Here is a 19287-nt window from a genome sequence, read left to right as displayed (position 1 = left end):
TTTTATTGAAGTATAGTTGATCTACAGTGTTGTATTAATTTCTGCTGTACAGCAAAGTGGTTCAGTTATACATATATACATTCATATATATATATGAACATGAATATATATATTTTATGGACTGTGGAAGTTCTTGGGCCAGGGATTGAATCAGAGCTGCAGCTTCAACCTACGCCACAGCTGTGACAACACTGGATCCCTTAACCACTGTGCTAGGCCAGGAAACAAACCTGTGCCTCCACAGCAACCTGTGCCACTGCAGTTAGATTCTTAACCCAATGTGCCACAGTGGGGACTCCCTCCTTTTAAAATTCTTTTCCATTAAGATTTGTCAAAGAGTATTGAATGTAGTTGCCTGTGCTATACAGTAAGGCCTTGTTGTTTATCCCTCCTAGATATAATAGTTTACATCTGCTAATCCTAAACTCCCAATCCTTCTCCTCTCCACCCCTCCTCCCCCTTGGCAACCACAAGTCTCTTCTCTAAGTCTGTGAGTCTGTTTCTTTTTTGTATATAAATTCATTTGTGTCATATTTTAGATCCATACATAAGTGATACTAAATGATATATACTTTTTTTTTTTTGGTCTTTTTAAGGCCACACTTGCAGCATCTGGGAATTCCCAGGCTAGGGATCGAATCTGAGCTGTAGCTGCCAGCCTGCACCACAGCCACAGCAACATGGGGTCTGAGCCATGTCTGTTTCCTATACCACAGCTCACGGCAACACTGGATCCCTTAACCCACTGACTCTGGTCAGGGATTGAACCCGCATTCTCATGATTACCAGTCGGTTTTGCCACCTCTGAGCCACAATGGGAACTCCATGATATGGCTTTCTCTGACTTACTTTACTTAGTGTGATAATCTCATCCATGTTGCTGCAAATGACATTGTTTCATTCCTTTTTATGATTAGTATTCCATTGTGTGTATGTATATATATATCTTCTTTATCCATTCCTCTGTCAGTGGATATTTAGGTTGTTTCCATGTCTTGGCTATTGTGAATAGTGCTACTGTGAACGTTGGGGTGCATGTATCTTTTTGAATTTGGATAGGTGTCCAGAGGTGGGATTGCAGGATCATCTGGCAACCTGTTTTTTAGTTTTTTGAGAAACCTCCTTACTGTTTTCCATAGTGGCTGTACCAGTTTCCTTGAATGACTGAGATTTTGATTTGAAACTAGCTGAATGAATCCCCCTCAGTCTTGACGATAGGTTAAATACAAAATTTTGGTCACCAACTGATGGTGCAGTCAACCTAAAATTTTCTCTTTATTGAAGCAAGACTTGCACATAGTTGAAGAAACGCCCCTGAGAAAGTGGAAGTCCTTTGCCTCATTCCTTCCCAGCCCCAGTTCTACTAGAAGCAACCACTTTTCACATTTTTAACCATTTCTTCTGGTGGGTCCTTCTGTGTCTCTTAAAGTTATGGCAGTTGGATTTTGACTTTGGGTCCTCTGCATTCTGTGTCCTTTCTTTCTGTTCTGTGAGCTGCAGGCAGGAGGAAGGTTACCCTAGAGGAGCCAGGCAGCAGCTTGCCTGGAGTGCTGGAGGTGCCTGCTCTCCCCAGAGGCTGCACTGCCTCATCCCCGGGGCTTGCCAGGGCCAGGACATGACCTCGCCAGATTGCCCTGATGCTGACATTTGTGTTAATTCTGGAATGGACCTTGTATTGCATAATCACTTGATGAGTGGCTGGGACACGACCCCTGATACACACTCATATGTATGATCTGCCTGAAGTCTAATATTTGCAGATTTTTTTAAAAAGTGGGTCTTGAATTCGAGGAAATACGTTAAGCCCCTCAGCATAAACATGGACATGGTTCTTTTGTGGCTGAATCAGTAAAATGCCACAGCATCAGCAACTCTGCCTCCTAACACACAAAGAATCTTGTGGGTTCAAAAGCATGTGTTTGTCCCTGAATGAAAAGGCAGTGGGTCCTGCCAGCCTTCCCAGCTCTGTGTATATGTGTGCGTCTGTATGTATGTGTGTGTGTGTAGGGTGGTTCTCTAACTTCTGTCCCTCCTCCAGGGACTCAGGACTGGCTCTTGTGCCCGCAGACTTAAAGAGCTTATGGGTTTTCTTTTTTGTGGTGCTTGGAGCCTTGGGCCGTTTTAACAATTTTTTTTTTTTTTTTTTTTTTGGTAATTGGTTCAATCCCATCCTGGTGTCTCCTACCTCTGTAACATCAGTAGAAAAGATGAATTGAGGAATTTTCTGATGGACTAGTGGTTAAAAATCTGGGATTATCCCTTTAGTGGCATGGGTCACTGCTGTGGTGTGGGTTTGATCCCTGGCCTGGGAATTTCTGCATGCCACCGGTATGGACAAAAAAAAAAAAAGATAAATTGCAAGTGAGCCTTTTCCAAAGTGAAAGACATTCCACAAAATAACTGGTTCATATTATTCAAAAATATCAAGGCCATGAAAAATTGAAGAACTGTTTCAAATTAAAGGTGTCTAGGGAGAGATTGACAGATGCAAGGTGGGAGTCCTGGATTGGATCTTGGACCAGGAAAAAAATTTTTTTCCTTTGCTATAAAAGACATTGGTGGGACGGTTAATGCATTTTGAACAAAGTTACAGACCAGATTAGTGACGTCATATCTGTGTTAGTTTTCCAATTATGATCATTGTACTCTGGTTATATAAAAGAACGTCCCTATCTTTAGGAAGTATATACCGAAGTATGTCAGGCTGAAGGGGCATCATGTTTGCATCTTAACCTCATTTTTTTCCCGGTCTAAAGTTATTTAAATTTTGAATTGAAAAAAAAAAATTTTAAAAGAGACTTTTCCTTGTTCCCTTCCTGCCAGCTGCCTTAACAGCTTCCACCCAGCGGTGGAATCTTGACGTTGGCCGGAGCTGCGTAGTCCAGGGTGGCATGGAGCCGGGGCAGCTGCTGTGCTCTGAGGGTTGGGAGCGGATGCCCACCAGCTTGTCTGGAAACATCCTATAGTCAAACCAGAGTTCTAGAACAGAGTCTTCCCACCTGGGAGGAACCCGGTTCCACATCGGCCTAAAAAAGCTCTCAGACTTTTGTTAACCTCGGAAGAGGCCAGCTTTAGCAGGACACCATGCTGGCTACCATCTTTTCTTACTTTCCTTTTCTCCTTTCTCAGTGGAAGGAACCTCTTGGTGGCTCAGGACCAAGCCCAATGGTGAGGTGGCTGGTGGAAAGAGAAGGCAGGGCAGGAACCAAGGCTGTCACACTGCACAGGGCCTGCCCTTGGGTCTGAAGCCGGGGGTAGAATCCCCTACGCTTTGTCCCAAACCACTCAAACAGCTAAACTAAAAGGCAGGGTTTTCTGGAAGGTCGAAGGAGTCCTTCAGGGACCCCAAGGGAGGGGAGCATTGTAGAGCCTGGAGCAAAGACCAGGCATCCCGGTGGGCCCTGACAGTCTTGGTTTACACCTGCTGTCCCCGGATCATTGTTCACAGTGTCAGCTCGCACTCACCAAGGCACCTTGGTTGGGTTGGTAAATGCTCTGGTTGGGTCATTGCAGAATTAGGGTCAGGAACCCGGATCGCCTTCCACAACCTTCCTCTGCTACCTTCTGCCTTTCTCTCCTCTTTTTTTTTTTTTTTTTTTGTCTTTTTGCTATTTCTTGGGCCGCTCCCACGGCATATGGAGGTTCCCAGGCCAGGGGTCGAATCGGAGCTGTAGCCACTGGTCTATGCCAGAGCCACAGCAACGCGGAATCTGAGCCGCATCTGCAACCTACACCAAAGCTCACGGCAACGCCAGATCCTCAGCCCACTAAGCAAGGCCAGGGATCGAACCTGCAACCTCATGGTTCCCAGTCGGATTCGTTAACCACTGAGCCACAACTGGAACTCCTGCCTTTCTCTCCTTTGCATTCTCCTCCCTCTTGGGCATTTCTGCCTGTGTCCCCACCTCTCCCTCCTCTCTTCCTCCATTCTGTCCCCCAGGAAAGGGTCTTGCATCAGAAGCATGGTGGCAGGGCTCTGCTTTTGCATGGGGCACAGTCCCCACAGAAGCTGGGTTTGGCAGATGCCCCAGGAGGCCTCTGTCTGCAGTTGGGGCTTGAGGTAGAAAAGAAGGGCCAAGAGGGACGGAGGGACGCCCTGGTCCCCAGCAGTGATCTGTTGCTTCCAGCTCGGAGGCCCTGGTATTTTCTTCTCCTTTCTTCCTTTTCCATGCATGTTTCCATCCCTTTGGAGCTTGTCCTCAGCAGGTTGAATGAAACTTGGTGGTTGGATGAAACTGGTTGATGGGAAACTGGGCCTGCAGGGTGCTGGGATATTGTGACCTTGGGGAGCTGGCTTTAGCTCCTGCGCTCTCCCGCCTTCTTTTCCACCTCTGCTTCCTTCTGGCTCCTGCGCCCTCTTGCTTCGGCCTTTCTACTCTGGCTCCCTGGACCTCACCTCCATGCTGGCACAGTCTTTCCAATTCTGCCTCTGCTGTGAAATTCCTGAAGGTGAATTCAGATTTAAGGGACTGGCTGCCCTTCTCACAGGGCTGTGATGGCCACTCTCTGTGGCAAGAAAAACCTGGACAGAGGCAAGGAGAGAAGGCAGCAGCAGGAGGGCCCAGGAGCCTGGCGTGATCCCTCCAAGTGGAGAACAGAGTGAAATCCAGGATCCAGGAGCTGGACCTGGGCTGTCCAGGATGGCCTACACAAGCCGCTCAGAGTAACATGAATTATTCCCCCAAAATAAAAATTTATCCTATTGTCTAGCATAGTATCTAGTATCCTGTGATAAACCATAATAGAAAAGAATATGAAAAAGGACATCTTTGTATAATTGAATCACTTTGCTATACAGTGGAAATTAACACAACACTGTAAATCAACTATATTTCAATAAAAAAGAAAATTTTTTAAAGGGTCACACCCATGGCACATGAAGGTTCCCAGGCTAGGGGTCCAGTTGGAACTACAGCTGCCAGACTACACCACGGCTACAGCAACACCATATCCAAGCTGCATCTGTGACCTACACCACAGCTCACAGCAATGCCGGATCCTTAACCCACTGAGAAAGGCCAGGGATCCAGCCCTCAATGAATTCCTAGTTGGATTCGTTTCCTCTACACCATGACAGGAACTCCAAAATAAATTTTTTAAAAAATAAAAATTTAATTTAAAAAATCCAGTCACCTGCACTGAGCACATTCCAAGTTTTCCTTTAGCCACGTGTAGTGGGTGGTCTCTGTGGCAGGCTGCATGGATACAGGACATCCACATTGTTGCAGGAAGTTCTAGCTGGCAGCCCTGGAGGGCACTTGACCCCTCTCACCCAAGCTCTGGGAAAGTGCTTCTCCTTGTGTGTTTTCATAGCTGCCATAAACGCTCTTAAAGGATGGATTGGGGAGCTCTCCTCATGGCTCAGCAGAAATGAATCTGACTAGTATCCTTGAGGATGCAGGTTCGATCTCTGGCCTTGCTCACTGTGTTAAGGATTTGGTGTTGCGATGAGCTGTGGTGTAGTTTGCAGACATGACTTGGATCTGGTGTTGCTGTGGCTGTGGCGTAGGCTGGCAGCTGCAGCTCTGATTCGACCCTTAGCCTGGGAACTTCCATATGCTGCAAGTGTGGTCCTAAAACAGACCAAAAAGAAAAAAAAGAAAAACCATCAAAGGGAGACAACTGTGTTGAAAGCAGGCTTTTTATTGAAGAATCAGAGATGAGCCTACCTCATAGGGCACAGCTTTCAGAGCAGTATTCTTTTGTTTCCAGTGGATTTATTGTTTTGCTTGTCAAATTCTGGTAGGTTCCCTTCTCCGGCAAAGGCTCTGGGCCTGACTCACATCCTTTTTCTTAAAAAGGAGATTAGCAAACATGAGAAAGGGCTGTGAAGACATGGTGGCTGCACACGGAGTTGTTCTTTTTGGGAAATCAGAAGGAGAACAGGCAGGCCTGAGAAAAGAGTAGCTGGTCTGCTGATGATGAAGTCACTGGTGTTTCCCCAAGCAGGGTCTTTGCAGGGCGGCCGAGGGGAAGAGCGTGGTTTGGTGAGCCTTGGTTTTTGTGGGCAACATCTATGATATCTGCTGTGTTAGAGAGTAAAGCAAAGTTGTTCTAAAAATGTGTCTTCATTCATTAATAGAGACAGTAATAAACCCATTACAGGTCAACATAAATAATATATTTGGTCAAAAACAATTGTTTCCCCAAACCAGCGAAAAACAATTCATGAAAAAACAGTTGTCATGTTATGGTTTCGAAGCGCTAGATTCCCATTTCTGCTTCTGTATTCTGTCCTGTGATATCACATATCAAGTAGTCTCTGGAAAATTCCCCAAACACTCATGAGAGAATAAGGCTGACAAAGGCCAATTAAGGTAAACTTGATTATGAAAATGGTTTTGACCTTGCAGACTCCCACCAAAGGTCTCAGCACCCCACCCCGCCTCCCGCAAACTCCCACCCCCAAGTTCCCTGGACCAGACTTTGAGAACCACGGGTGAAAAGAAAGTCATTGGACTGAAGGTCTGTGCTCTGCAGCCTGACGCTTCTCTGCGTGTGTGACCTCAGGCCAAGCCACTGCTTCTCCCCAAGGCCAAGTTCTCTGATCTGTAGATTAGGGACCTTCCTTGCAGAGCCTGGCGAGCTTGTCCTCCAGGGGCCTTGTGGGGCCCAGGTCATGCCTGTCAAGTCTTTCCACGAGCAGAACGCAGTGTATTTACAAATGGCATTACCGAGGATCTTTTGAAGTTCGGTGTCATCTTTAATTTGTAAGGACAGTTATTTTTAAAAACTGACGTCCCCTCCTCATCTCGCTTGGTTCCGGGGATGCCTTTGGGAAGGGGCAAGGCTGCCCTTCTCAGCCTACAGGTAAGATCATTGAGGCTGTGGTGAGTGGATTGGCCAGAAAACAGGGGCTTGTCCCCAGTGTGGTGACACCAGCCTGCCATTTTCCAAGGCACAGTGGTGCAGGTCTGGTGTAGCTGGGGTTCTCGGCTGAATCAGGGCTGTATTTTTGACACACTGTGACACATTGAAGCAGTTCTTGGCTTGAATAAATTGCCCTCAGCCTGTCACCTAATGGTTATGGCACATGCTTTTCAGATTTGAAGATCTGAGGCCTCATTTAGGCCCAGGGAGACCTTCAAGTGCTGATTTAGAAAATAATCAGCTGGTAAACAGACCTGGATGATATGTGGCTTATCTTTCTTAACTGGTAAAAGGTCTGCTCATTCTCCTGAGATGAGCTTGGAGTTCAGAATCGCTTCCCTCCACGGATCATTTACTGCAGGGAAAACAGCCAGCTTCCTCTCGTCCCTGGAAGCTCCTGGGAGCAACCCCCACCCAGACCGTGAGAGACACATTTGCCTGTAATTGTAATTGTAACAAAGAATCCTGTTCCAGTCTGTTCTCCAACTAGGAAATAAGGCAAACAAGCACAAGGCCAGTTGTGGCCAGCTGGCTTTAAGATGCATTGAAAGAAAGAAGTGCTTTTCACAAGTTAGGTTGAATTGAGTTCCCCAAACTCTGTTCCTTATAAGCTTGGCTTTACTGACAGGGGCAAAAATCCCTCCAGCAGTCACCTGTATTTAGTTACAGTACATGACTTTCCCCTCCCTGAATACATTAGCATGACTCCTTTAAGGCATATTTTTCAAAAAAAAAAAAATTTTTTTAAGGGACTCTGAGAGATTCAAATTTTTTTGAAGGCTGAATTCAATTGCAAATGGAAGAAATCCAATTGCAAGTAGCTTAAACAAAACAAATCAGTGGTGACACTGTGTGTGTGTGTGTGTGTGTGTGTGTGTGTGTGTGTGTGTGTGTGTATGTGTGTATGGGTGCTCTTTTGGCTCTGGGGAAGTGGAGTATAGGGTTAGATTGTAAAGTATTGGTAGGTCCAAGATTTCACAGTGTCATTGGGACTTCTTCCTTTACTCCCTCTCTCCCTGTTTCTGGCAGGCTCTCCCCTCATGGTGCCAATATAGCTGCCATCTCCCACAGCTTTCATTCTATCCTCTCAGTCATCTCTGTGGAAAAGTTTCCTCTAACAGTTTCAGAAAAGCCCCAAAATAAAATCTTTACTGGTTCTGATGGGTCACATGCACTCCCTCAACAATCACTGAGGCTAGGAGTATCCACGACTGATTGGTCAGGTGTAGAACCAGTTCTGGGACCAGGGTGAAGCCCAGGAAAATCAGGGCTGTTATGTTGGGACAGGCAGGAAAGATTTTGGTTTGTGGGTTCCTACACCTTGAAGAATCATTGCTCATGTAGCCAAGACCCATTGTGGGATGGTAAAAGAACTGGGTCCACTCTGTTTTATCAGGGAGAAAGCTGGCTTTGTGTTGAGCTTTTCATGCGTCTTGGATGAATAGACTTGGTGGTGGTTGGCTGTTGGCCAGCCATGCGTCACCATCCCTGGCAGCACAGCCTCTTCTGCAGAGGCAGATGCAGATGTCAGGTCTCTTGGGTTCAACATACTTTGATGGTCACACACTTAACCAGGCTGGAGGTCCCTGAACCTGCTGACCAGACTCATCTGAGGACCTCAGTCCACTCTTTGGTGAAACCCAGATTTGAGCTGGTCACACCTCTGCTTAAAAATCCACTGTGGTATTTAACTACAGTTTAGAAAGAGGCAAAAGACAAAACAAGTAAAACACTCCCGTTAGTATCCCATCCTCCCACCCCATCCCCATTTTTTTTTCTCCCCTAAAGGCAGTTCAATAGATTAGTTTAACTTGTTTTATTATTTAGGTATTTACTTCTTTGTCTCTAAATAGCAGGCTTTGTATGGCTACTACCACTACTTTTTTTTTCTTTTTAAAAAGGGCCTCACCTGTGGCATATAAAGTTCCCAGGCTAGGGGTCCAATCGGAGCTACAGTGGCCAGCCTACACCACAGCCACAGCAACGCCAGATCCGAGCCACATCTGTGACCTACACTACAGCTCATGGCAATGCCAGATCCCCGACCCACTGAGGGGGGCCAGGGATCAAACCTGCATCCTCCTGGATAATAGTCAGTTTCCAGTGTGCCATGACCGGAACTCCCTCTGTGGCTACTTGTTGACTTTTTAGTTTTAGATTTTATTTGCCAACACCATCCACGAAGTTTTTGTCTCTTTCTTCCCTCTTTCACCACCACACACCCACTTTTCCCATTCTCTTTCCTCCAGTAGGTCGGTCGGTCTCTCTCTCTCTCTCTCTCTTCTATATATATATATATGCATATATTCTTTTTTCCTGAGTTTTTAAAGAAGGGAAGACCTTAAAAGGTGTGTTTAAGACATGGAACGAAGAAATGACCTGTAAATGATGGAAGCAATGTTTTCTTTTTTAGGACTTTCTTTCAGTTATCAGTTTTAGAAACATCTTGGTTCAGTGAACTGAAACAGCAGACAAGTTACATTTTCAGTGTCTCAGTTCCTTTAAGTGGTCGATATAGTACTTTGAGATGCAGAGGATGTAGGAAGGAACCTGAAATAAGAGAAAGGAAGAAGAGTAGAAGGCAGTAGGGAGAAGGGAGAAGGCTGGGTCAGAAATCAGTGTTCAAAAAATTTCACCGAGTCAGAACTAGGAAGGAATTCCATAAATTCAAAAAAGTGTATCTACTAAGAACCTAAAGAACATGTTACTTAATGGTGAAGCTTTAGAGGTAATCATTATATTTAGAGTCAGATAAGGGTGCTGTCAGTAATGGCTTCTTTTCAGCATTGAACTGGAGGTCTAGCCAATACAATAAGACAAGAAAAAGGAAGTATATGAATCACAGAGGAAGAAATCAATGTCTAATGCCCACCTACTATTAATTTAACCCTTCAATTCGAAGGAGACGGTGTGGTGCATTGTTCCAACAGAACCATACTGTAGTCAATGTTAGGTGTTTACATTTTGCAGCCAGGGAAGTCCTACTCACAGCTGCTGCCTAGTGAGCAGTGATTACTTTTCCTTTTTGTGGCAGACCAGTCTTCAGGCATTTCTGAAGTTGGAAGTCAGTTGAAACTCAGGAGAAACCCACCCTGTCTCCCATTACTCATGGGATCAAGTTCTAGCTCCTTAATGTGGCGTGTGTGCCCTTCGTTCCTCCAAGACCCCAGTCCTTGTACCTGCTGCCCTTTTCCATGGCTGGTCCCTCAGCCTCAATGCCCCCTGTCTCTGTCTGGTGAGATCTTCTTCCGTACAAGGCCTGGCTGGGATGACACTTTCTTCTGGTGGCCTTTCCAGTTGTGGGTCTGCTACCTAGTGGGTAGACTGAGGTCTTAGTTCTTACCACACTTATTTATTTACTGCTTGAGTTTATTTTTTTATTATTATTTTTTAAATTACTCAAATGAATTTATCACATCTGTAGTTGTATAGTGATCATCACAATCCAGTTTCACAGGATTTCCATCCCACAACCCAAACTGCTTGGGTTTAAATGTTGGCTCCACCACGCCCCAGTTTTGTTACCTTGGGCAAGCTACCTGTCTGTCTCTCTGCACCTCAGTTTCCCTCTTTGTGAAATGTGAATAACAACCATAGCACCTTATTGCATGCACTGATTCAATTAAAGCATTCATAACATCCATGTCTGCTCCACAGGAAACTGTACCATCTGTTCCCTGCATCCTCCTCTCACACAGACAGGGTTGGTGGGTTATAGTCACTGGAGCCCAGAATAGCTTGGGGCAAATCCACAGTCAGGGAGGGCTGGACGGGGTGGGGGGAGCTCATCGAGTAAAGGAGGCTGGGTGTGCCTCAGGTACAGAGGGTAGGGGCTGGGAAGGACAGGCTCTAAGGGGTATCTTCTCCATTTCCAGCCAGTGGTTGCTAGGGAGGAATGGGGGCTCAGTGTTGCCAGATCATCTGATTAAAAAATGTTTTGTTTTTTTTTTTAATGAGAAAATTTCAAATCCACATTAAAAAAAAGGAATATGGGAGTTCCTGTTGTGGCTCAGCAGAAATGAATCTGACTAGTATCCATGAGGACATGGGTTTGATCCTTGGCCTCGCTCAGTGGGTTAAGGATCCAGTGTTGCCATGAGCTGTGGGGTAGGTCACAGATGAGGCTCAGATCTGGTGTTGCTGTGGCATAGGCTGGCAGCTACAACTGTGAAAAAAAAAAAATATATATATATATTTCCCCCCGTCCCCCTGATGTTTAGTACACAGCATACACACCAAAAGCACTAAGCCTGTTGGCCCACAGATTATGGGCTGCTAGTTTGGGGCCCAATTCTCATTTCCCAGAGGAGTTGCAGAGTGATGGGGGACCTGCCCTGGGTCTCATGATGACTGATGTGACCCCGATTTTCCCACCTGTGGTCTGGATGTGAGTGGCATTGGTGTTCCCTCCGCCCGGGCGGTGAGGGGGAGGATTCACTGGTGCGTGTGGGTGCATCTGCAAAGCATCTGCCTACACAGTGTAAAAGGCCATTACCTCCATTGTGTCGGCTGCCCCCACCTCACAGCCACTCTCTTGGTGTTGTTTAATCAGATCATAGGTCTCTTTTTATGCCAGGGGACAAAAGTTGAGTTGTGCTGATTGTACCTACTGTGTGCCTGGGAACCATTAGGTGTTTTGCCTTTGCATTCTCCTTCGCTCCTTCCAGCAGCCCTCCCTCTGAGATGGAAAGTAACTGTATTATAGGTAATAGAAATGATTCATAAAGAAGTTACCTGGGAGTTCCCATTGTGGCACAGTGGAAATGAATCTGACTAGGAACTATGAGGTTGTGTGTTCCATCCCTGGCCTGCCTCAGTGGGTTAAGGATCTGGCGTTGCCGTGAACTGTGGTGTAGGTGGCAGACACGGCTCGGATCCCTTGTTGCTGGGGCTGGTGTAGCCAGCAGCTGTAGTTCCAGTTAGACCCCTAGCCTGGGAACCTTCAAATGCCACAGGTGTGGCCCTAAAAAAAAAAAAAGGAAGTTACCTGATCAGGGCCTCACAGAAGGTGGTTCACCAGGCTTGGATCCATCTTTCTGATAGAAATCCTGAGCTTTGGACAACATGCTGCCTCCCATGTACTGGAAGTCAAGTCCAGCAGAAGCTCAGTGAAGCTGGGCTTGTCCCTGGGCAGCCCTCACATCTTCATGGACAAGCCTGGTCTTGTTCGGTCTGTGGCAGTGGTAGCAGTAGCATGTGACAGCAGGCCTGGCCACATAGGAGGGAAGGCAGGGAAAAATCAAGCCAAGGTGCACTGGGGGCGGGACCAAGGCCTGGGTCAAAAGCAGGATGGGGCCCAGGAGGTGAGATGCTCCTGTACAATCAAAGGCTGTATTCTCATCTAGAACCTTCAAATCCATCTAGAAAGCCCACGGCGTGAGATGATGGGCAGAAGGAAATTAGATGTGGCCAGGGCCTTCCTTACCGCTGCAAGCCATCCCACTGGCCCAAGAGACTCCTCTGATTTTATGTTTAGAAATAGTTTTCACATAGTGTGACAGTCCCTTTGCAGCCAGAGGAGCACACGTGTTTTACCAGCAGCTGTCTGCTCTTGGGGCTGCCCCACGGCTGGTGATCATGTGTTGTTCCTTCTTCTGTGAGCACCATTTGCCTTCTCAAATGCACGCATGATCCCCCCACTCCTGGGTGTGGCTCTGTCAGGCCAGTGGCCAAGGGAAGCAGGTAGAGGGGATGTGGGGTCTATGAAGCCCTGACCAACTGTCCAGTGTGTCCTTCTAGACCTGGGTCTACATGTCTTCTTTTGAATTTTGTTTTTCATCCTGTGACATCCATAGATGTGGTTTCCTGACTGCCACGGTGTGGTTAAGCCTGGCCTGTTCTTCCCGCCCAGCCTCTTTCGAGGTGCACCTTTCTGCAGCATCTCCAGGAGGGGTGGCCGCCCTGATCTCTGTGGAATGACCTCCACATTCCAGACTTCCAACTTCCTTCGGCTTCTGGAAACCATCACACCAACTCCCTCCCCCTCCCGGTGAGCATGGCTTCGCTGCCTGCTCTGGACTCACTGTTTCTTCCCCATCCTAAGTGCCCATTCATGCTTCAGGCTTCTGTGCAGATGGTCCCCTTTGGAAGTTTCCTTGGAGTCTCTCTCTAACCCCTCGCCTTACCTGGCCTGGTGAGGTTCTCTACCCTGTGTTCTGGGGCACCTAGACTGGGGCCCTGTTCCCACCTTGTCTGGGGTGCCTAGTCTGGGGCACCATTCCCATCCTGGTCCAGAATCTCCTGCCTGCCTCACCCACCAGATCAGAAGTGCCCTGAAGGCAGGGGTCAAGCCCAAGGCCGAGCACAGGGGTTTGGCATGTGGGAAATTTGTACCCACTGTTTTTTTAATATTTTTTGAAATATCATTAATTTATAATGTTGTGTTAGTTTCAGGTGTATAGCACTTTGATTCAATTATCTATATTATATATAATAATATAGGTAACATGTAATATAGATAATATATATTAATATATATTCACATATATACACATATATTTATATTCAGTTTTTTTCCCTTAGAGGTTATTATAAGATATTGAGTACAGAAGGTTCTTGTTGGTATCTGTTTTATATGTAGTAGTGTGTATGTTTTAATCCCAAACTCCTAATTTATCCTTCCTTCCCCACCCGCCTCCTCACCTCCCCATTGTTTAATGTTGACCATGCTACGTGGTTGAGGACGCTGTGAGAGGGCAGCCAATGGCACTCTCATTAGGTTCTAAGTTGCCGGCGGTGTCTGGACTGGACATCTTCTCCTGAGGACCTGGACAGAGCCTGATAGAGTGGTCACTGGGCACATTGTTTAAATTTAAATAGATAAATAAAATGATAAATTTAAATAGACATTAATTAAAAACTCATTTCCTCAATCTCAGTAGCTCGTGTCCAGTAGCCACATGTGGCCAGGGGCTGCCACGCTGGCCAGTGCAGATGATAGGACACTTCAAATATCATCAAAGGTTCTCCTGGACGGTGCTGCTCTAGACACAGCCTTGTAAAGGTATTAACTCAGGGCTTTGTGGGTCTCATGGAGGCCCTTGTGGATATTTCTTGTTAGGTAAAGCAGATTTCCACAGGTTCCTTTTTTTTTTTAAAAATTTATTTTATTGAAGTGTAGTTGATTTACAATGTTGTCTTAATTTCTGCTGTACAGCAAAGTGATATGAACCATATCATATTCTTTTGCATATGGTTTATAGCAGGATATTGACTAAAATTCCCTGTGCTATACAGTAGAACCTTGTTGTTTATGTATCCTGTATATAATAGTTTGCATCTGCTAACCCCAATCTCCCTGTCCTTCCCTCCCCCTCCATCCCCCCCGGCAACCATAAGTCCATTCTCTATGTCTGGGGATCTGTTTCTGTTTTGTAAATAAGTTCATTTGTGTCCTATTTTAGATCTGACATGTAAATGACATTATGGGTTATCATGATATTTGTCTTGCTCTGTCTGACTTACTTCACTTAGCATGATCATCTCTAGGTCTGTCCATGTTGCTGCAGATGGCATTATTTCATTCTTTTTTTATGGCTGAGTACTATTACGTTGTATGTATTACCACATCTTCTTTATCCACTCTTCTGTTGATGCATATTTAGGTTGTTTCCATGTCTTGGCTGTTGTGAATACTGCTGCTATGAACATTGGGGTGCATGTATCTTTTCAAGTTACAATTTTGTTCCATGGGTTCCTTCTTAAGCTTGAACTGTGTCCTTGATTTCCCATCTGCAGGACATTCGTCAGAAGTTCCGCTCTGTTCTGGTTGAAGCGACAGTGAAACTGGATGAACTGGTGAAGAAAATTGGCAAAGCCGTGGAAGATGCGAAGCCCTACTGGGAGGCAAGGAGGGTGGCGAGGCAGGTACGCTTCTACCCATCACCCTGCATGCACGCCATGGGTACCTCTGACTCTTGAGCCTCCCGCTGAAGGTCCGGAGTGCAGAATAGCCATGACCTTGTCAGTAGCTGCATTTGGAGTCAGCCTCTTATTTTATTCCCCCCACAACCTGTCTTTACTCCAACTTTTGGTACTATTAATAGAGCATGGTTGCTGGCATTTGGATGTCTCTGCCAGTGAGTGCCACCTGGCTGCCGGTGTGGGTACTGGGGTCCCCCTCTCAGATAGCTGGGCTGGCTCATGTGAACCAGGGTCTGTGTTTAGAACATCAGGTTTATCCTCTGCCCTCGCTAATGACTGCCTGTCGGACATCAGGAGGGACAGCCCCTCTCACGTGTTCTCCTTCCTAGTTTGGAAGAAATTAGCCATTTGCTTCTCTTGAAACACTGATTCTTTGTCCTGAAAGCCCAAATAGGCAACTGAGGGACGGGGAAGGAAAGGGGTGGTAGAGGGGGCTCTGGCCAGGCAACTGCTGGGGCCTTGTGGAGCTCTGTTCTGGTTTCAGAGTGTGTCTTCCTTGGATGGCCACTGACGTGGGGCATCCCCCAGTCTGATAGCCAGGTCCTGTGAAAGGGAAGGAAAAGAGTTCCCGACACCTGGAGGTGCCTGCTGTATGCTGGGCCCTGGGCTGGGACCTTTCATATCTCTTAGCCCATATGGGCTTCCTGCTCAGGGAACTCTTAGCAGTTAGTCTAGATTGAGTTCCTGTCCCTGCTCTGTGCTTATATGATTGGAGATGCTACCCCACCCCTGCCCCCAGCATCTCTACTTGTAAGCAGACGCCCACTGAGGGCTGGTACTATGTGAGCCCTACTGTGTGCACATCGCGCAGGACGGGGGTGATGGGAAAAGAGCCCTTGGAAAGCGAAGCCCCAGAAACCGAGAAATATGTTGAGATCAGTGCCATTGAGAATGAAGGGCCAGGACTTGGGCGTTCCTATTCCTTCACCTGCTCCATGTACCCCTCAGATTTGAACCCCCCAGGTGCATTGGTGGTTCTGCTGAGATCCTAGCTATGTGTTCAGGTTTTACACTCTGAACCCTGAGCTGAGCTGTCTGGTTGGAATGTGCCAGATGTGTTGCCTTTTTTCCCAGACAGACTGGCTGCCCGAAGCCCTTCCTCCTTCCCTGGCCAGCTGCCCTGGGCTGCACAGCATCAGAGTGCCCATTACATGTTGGTCTGTGACAAGCCTGAGCAGTCAGCCCTCTCTCCGCCTCCCCACCCAGACCTCCAGCTTTTCAGGGACAAAAAAATCTTCTCCAGAAGGTGCTCACCAGTCCCTAGAAACTCCCCAACCCTCGGGCATCCTCCCTCCAAAGTACCTGTGTGCCACAACCTTCAAGGTGCCCCCATGTTGGGGATGTGTCTCCTCCAGCTTAGCCTAGGGTAGTATTGGTCTTGACCTTGCCGTACAAAGGGTTCTGGTTATGTGTGAGGAGAAAAAAAAATTCTTTTAACAGTTCCTGAGGCATGCGGAAGTTCCCAGGCCAGAGATCGAACCTGAACCACAGCAGTGAAAATGCAGAGTCCTTAACCCCTAGGCCACCAGGGAACTCCAGAAATTTCTGATAATTTAATGTAAACATTGGGTCAGTGCTGCGGAGGTCATGAAATCTCATCTTCTGAAATTCTTCATCACTTGAGTTTGTGATCTGTTAATTCTTTTGAGGCCACAGATATCAATTTCAAAATATCCCTATGCTTATGCCATGGAAGACTGAAGAGTGGTGTGTGTTAGCTTCCCCTTGGAGCCGAGGCAATGGCTTCCTTACCTGGAGCTGGCTAAAGGGACGTTGGTGTTCAGGGACCTCTAGAGGTTGGCTCCTCAGGTGGCCAGGTCCAGCTGATGGGCAGTGTCCCTCTTTAGCTGAGCTGGTCAGATGCATTCCCGCCATGGCGTCTTTGAACTTGTGGTCCCTCTGCCATTGTCTTAAATGCAGGATCTGTGGTCCACTCCATCTTTTTTGGTTTTCTGCTCAGGTGTCACTTTATCAACAAGGCTTTCCTGGGCTAAGAGTTAAGTAACAACTGCCAGCCCACCATCTTCACCATCCCAGCCCTTGCTCCTGGTTTGGCTTGTCTCCATAGCAATTATCATGCCCCAATCTGTTGTTATTGTTCACTTGTTTATAGTCATGAAAGTCCGCAAGTTCCTAAACAGGGGATTTGGTCTGTGCGGATCATTGCCATGTTTGCAAATACCAGCATACCAAAAGTGTTCAGGTCCTGAGCAAATGAACAAATGAACCGATGTGTGAATGATGAGGTTGACCAGATGTTCCTCCTGGCCCACCCTTGGTGTTTTGAGCTTTCTGTCTCTGTTGCTGCTTTACTCACGGGTTTTTTCCTGTTCATGGCTAGGTGAGCAGAGGAATTAGGAGTGTGACCAGCAGATCCAGCTTTGTCTGGGTTGAGTTCATTCAAATCTAATTTGGCGGGTGGGTCCCCAGTTGGCTGTGACACATCTCAAATAGATTTCATACCACTCCCCAATTGTCTTTGATGGAAAAAGAGGTCGGAGGGAACTGGATTGTGAGGGTCCCACTCTGGGCTGCAGAGAATTGTGGCTTTTCTCCTTCCTCTCTTCTCTTGGCCAGCAAGGACAAGGGTTGTGACAATTACTGAGTCCCTTGGACTAGCCTCTGAGTCATCAGGTCTCATGAGATAATTACCCAGACCCTGGGGCTGAGTGACTCTCCATCAGCTGGCAGAGCCCAAGATGAGTATCGAGGGAATTCTACTTGGCTTTATGACTGCAAACCCTCCCCTTAAACTGCCTCCTTGCAGGTGGGCAGGAAGAAGGCTCAGAGTGACCCCTTCCCTCAGCCCCAAGGGACCTTGCTGGTCTCTGGCCGAGGAACTGGAAGGATGCTCAAAGGCTGAGGCTGGGAGTGGATGTCGCTTTTCATTTCTGAGGATGGAGGGCCTTCTGGGCTGGGCTAGGTGGCTAAGTTCTTTCTGTGCATCAGTGTCCTCTGACCTTCCTAGTGGTGAAGGGGGTGGGATTCCCCCCCTCCAGCTGCTGCCAGTTGGGGTTTCCTGTTTTCTTCCTCTGGTCTTATTCCCACCCCTTCCTTTTTATATTTACACCACCTCCTGACTGTGTGTAGCAGGGATGGTCTCTGAGAGATGCCTTTGAAGTATCTTCCCCAAGTGTGTATGTGAGGCACTACATACACACTCATAGCCTCAGCATCCTCATTTCTGTGAAGGCAGTGACCTGAAAACAGTGAAACAGATATGGTCATGAACCATTACATTCACAAGGTGTTCTTATGACTTAATAAGATAATCTTTGATGACAGAATTCCTACATAACCTTAAGTTTTGGCTTCATTTAAAAAAAAAAATTGTAGAGGAGTTCTTTTATGGCACAGTGGGTTAAGGATCCGGTGTTGTCAGTGCAGCGGCTTGAGTTGCTGCTGTGGTGCGGGTTTGATTCCTCGCCCAGGAACTTCCACATGCTTCAGGCACAGCCAAAAAAAAAAAAAAAAAAGTAGAAAATTCAGTAAATACACACAAAAAAGAAAATAAGTCCCTATGCCATCTTAATATTTGATGTATATCTCTTTTTTTTTTAATAAGAGATTATACCATAGTGGTGGTTTTATAATGTCTGTCTCAGTAGAACAATAGATACTTACAAAGGGAAGGACTTCTACAGTTTGGTTTTCTGTGAAGAGTTTACAAAGATATGCAATCACTGGGCCAAGTAGAAATTATGTCTGCTCATCAGAAATTTGCACTGACTTTCTTGTTCCTGATGTCAATTCATTTTCCTACCATGAGTCATGAGTCAGATTAGGTCCTGTGATCTTGAAAACCCTGTCCAAATTCTTCCAAGAGAAGGCAGAAAACTTTTTTTTTTGTTTTTTTTTTTACTCTAGGCTGGGGTGGGAGCAGGAAACTGGCTTTGATTTATTTGAGGTTTTTGTCTGTGAGCCAGAGCTTGTTTTTAAGGTGGCTTTGACCTATCTGCCAGCCCATCTGGCCTTCAGTGTGTGGCTGGGGACATTCTGACGAGGGGGGCGGAACCCTTGTGACTCAGGAAAATTAACTGGCAGAGAGTTTCTTGCTTACTCTGCTCCCTGGGTTCTAACTGGTCTAGGAGTGGCTCTGGGCCTGTCATTTTATCATTGCTGGTCCCAGCCCTTGAGAATATTTTCCTCTGTGGTGAACTGTATTTAATATAGGATTTACCATTTTAACTTTTACTTTTTAGGGCTGCATCCATGGCATATGGAAGTTCCCAGGCTAGGGGTCAAATCGGAGCTATAGCTGCTGACCTACACCACAGCAGCAGCAACTTAGGATCTGAGCCATGTCTGTGATCCTTAACCCACTGAGCAAGGCCAGGGATTGAACCCAAATCCTCACTGATACTAGTCGGGTTCTTAACCTGCTGAGCCACAATGGGAATTCCAACTATTTTTTTGTTTTTTGGAGTTTTTTTTTTACTTCTGTTTTGTTGTTCAGGTATAATTGATTTGCAATGTTGTGTTAGTTCATCAGCA

The 19287-nt window shown here is 46.5% G+C and overlaps 1 protein-coding gene across 2 annotated transcripts in view; it reads left to right on the top strand.

Moving 5' to 3' along the window:
• The window catches only part of SH3BP5 (SH3 domain binding protein 5), a 114465-nt gene that overhangs the window by 52880 nt on the left and 42298 nt on the right, over window positions 1-19287 (top strand). For both annotated transcript variants that reach the window (XM_047768508.1, XM_047768498.1), the window contains exon 3: window positions 14608-14736. Coding sequence is in view for 1 of the 2 variants with exons in the window: in XM_047768498.1 (XP_047624454.1) it covers window positions 14608-14736 (129 nt within the window). In the remaining variant the exon portion in view is untranslated. The remainder of the gene's footprint in view (window positions 1-14607; window positions 14737-19287) is intronic.

The sequence above is a fragment of the Phacochoerus africanus genome, chromosome 1 (assembly GCF_016906955.1).
Source record: "Phacochoerus africanus isolate WHEZ1 chromosome 1, ROS_Pafr_v1, whole genome shotgun sequence".
In the NCBI taxonomy this organism is placed as follows: Eukaryota; Metazoa; Chordata; class Mammalia; order Artiodactyla; family Suidae; genus Phacochoerus; species Phacochoerus africanus.
This window is presented reverse-complemented; position numbering and strand designations above follow the sequence as displayed.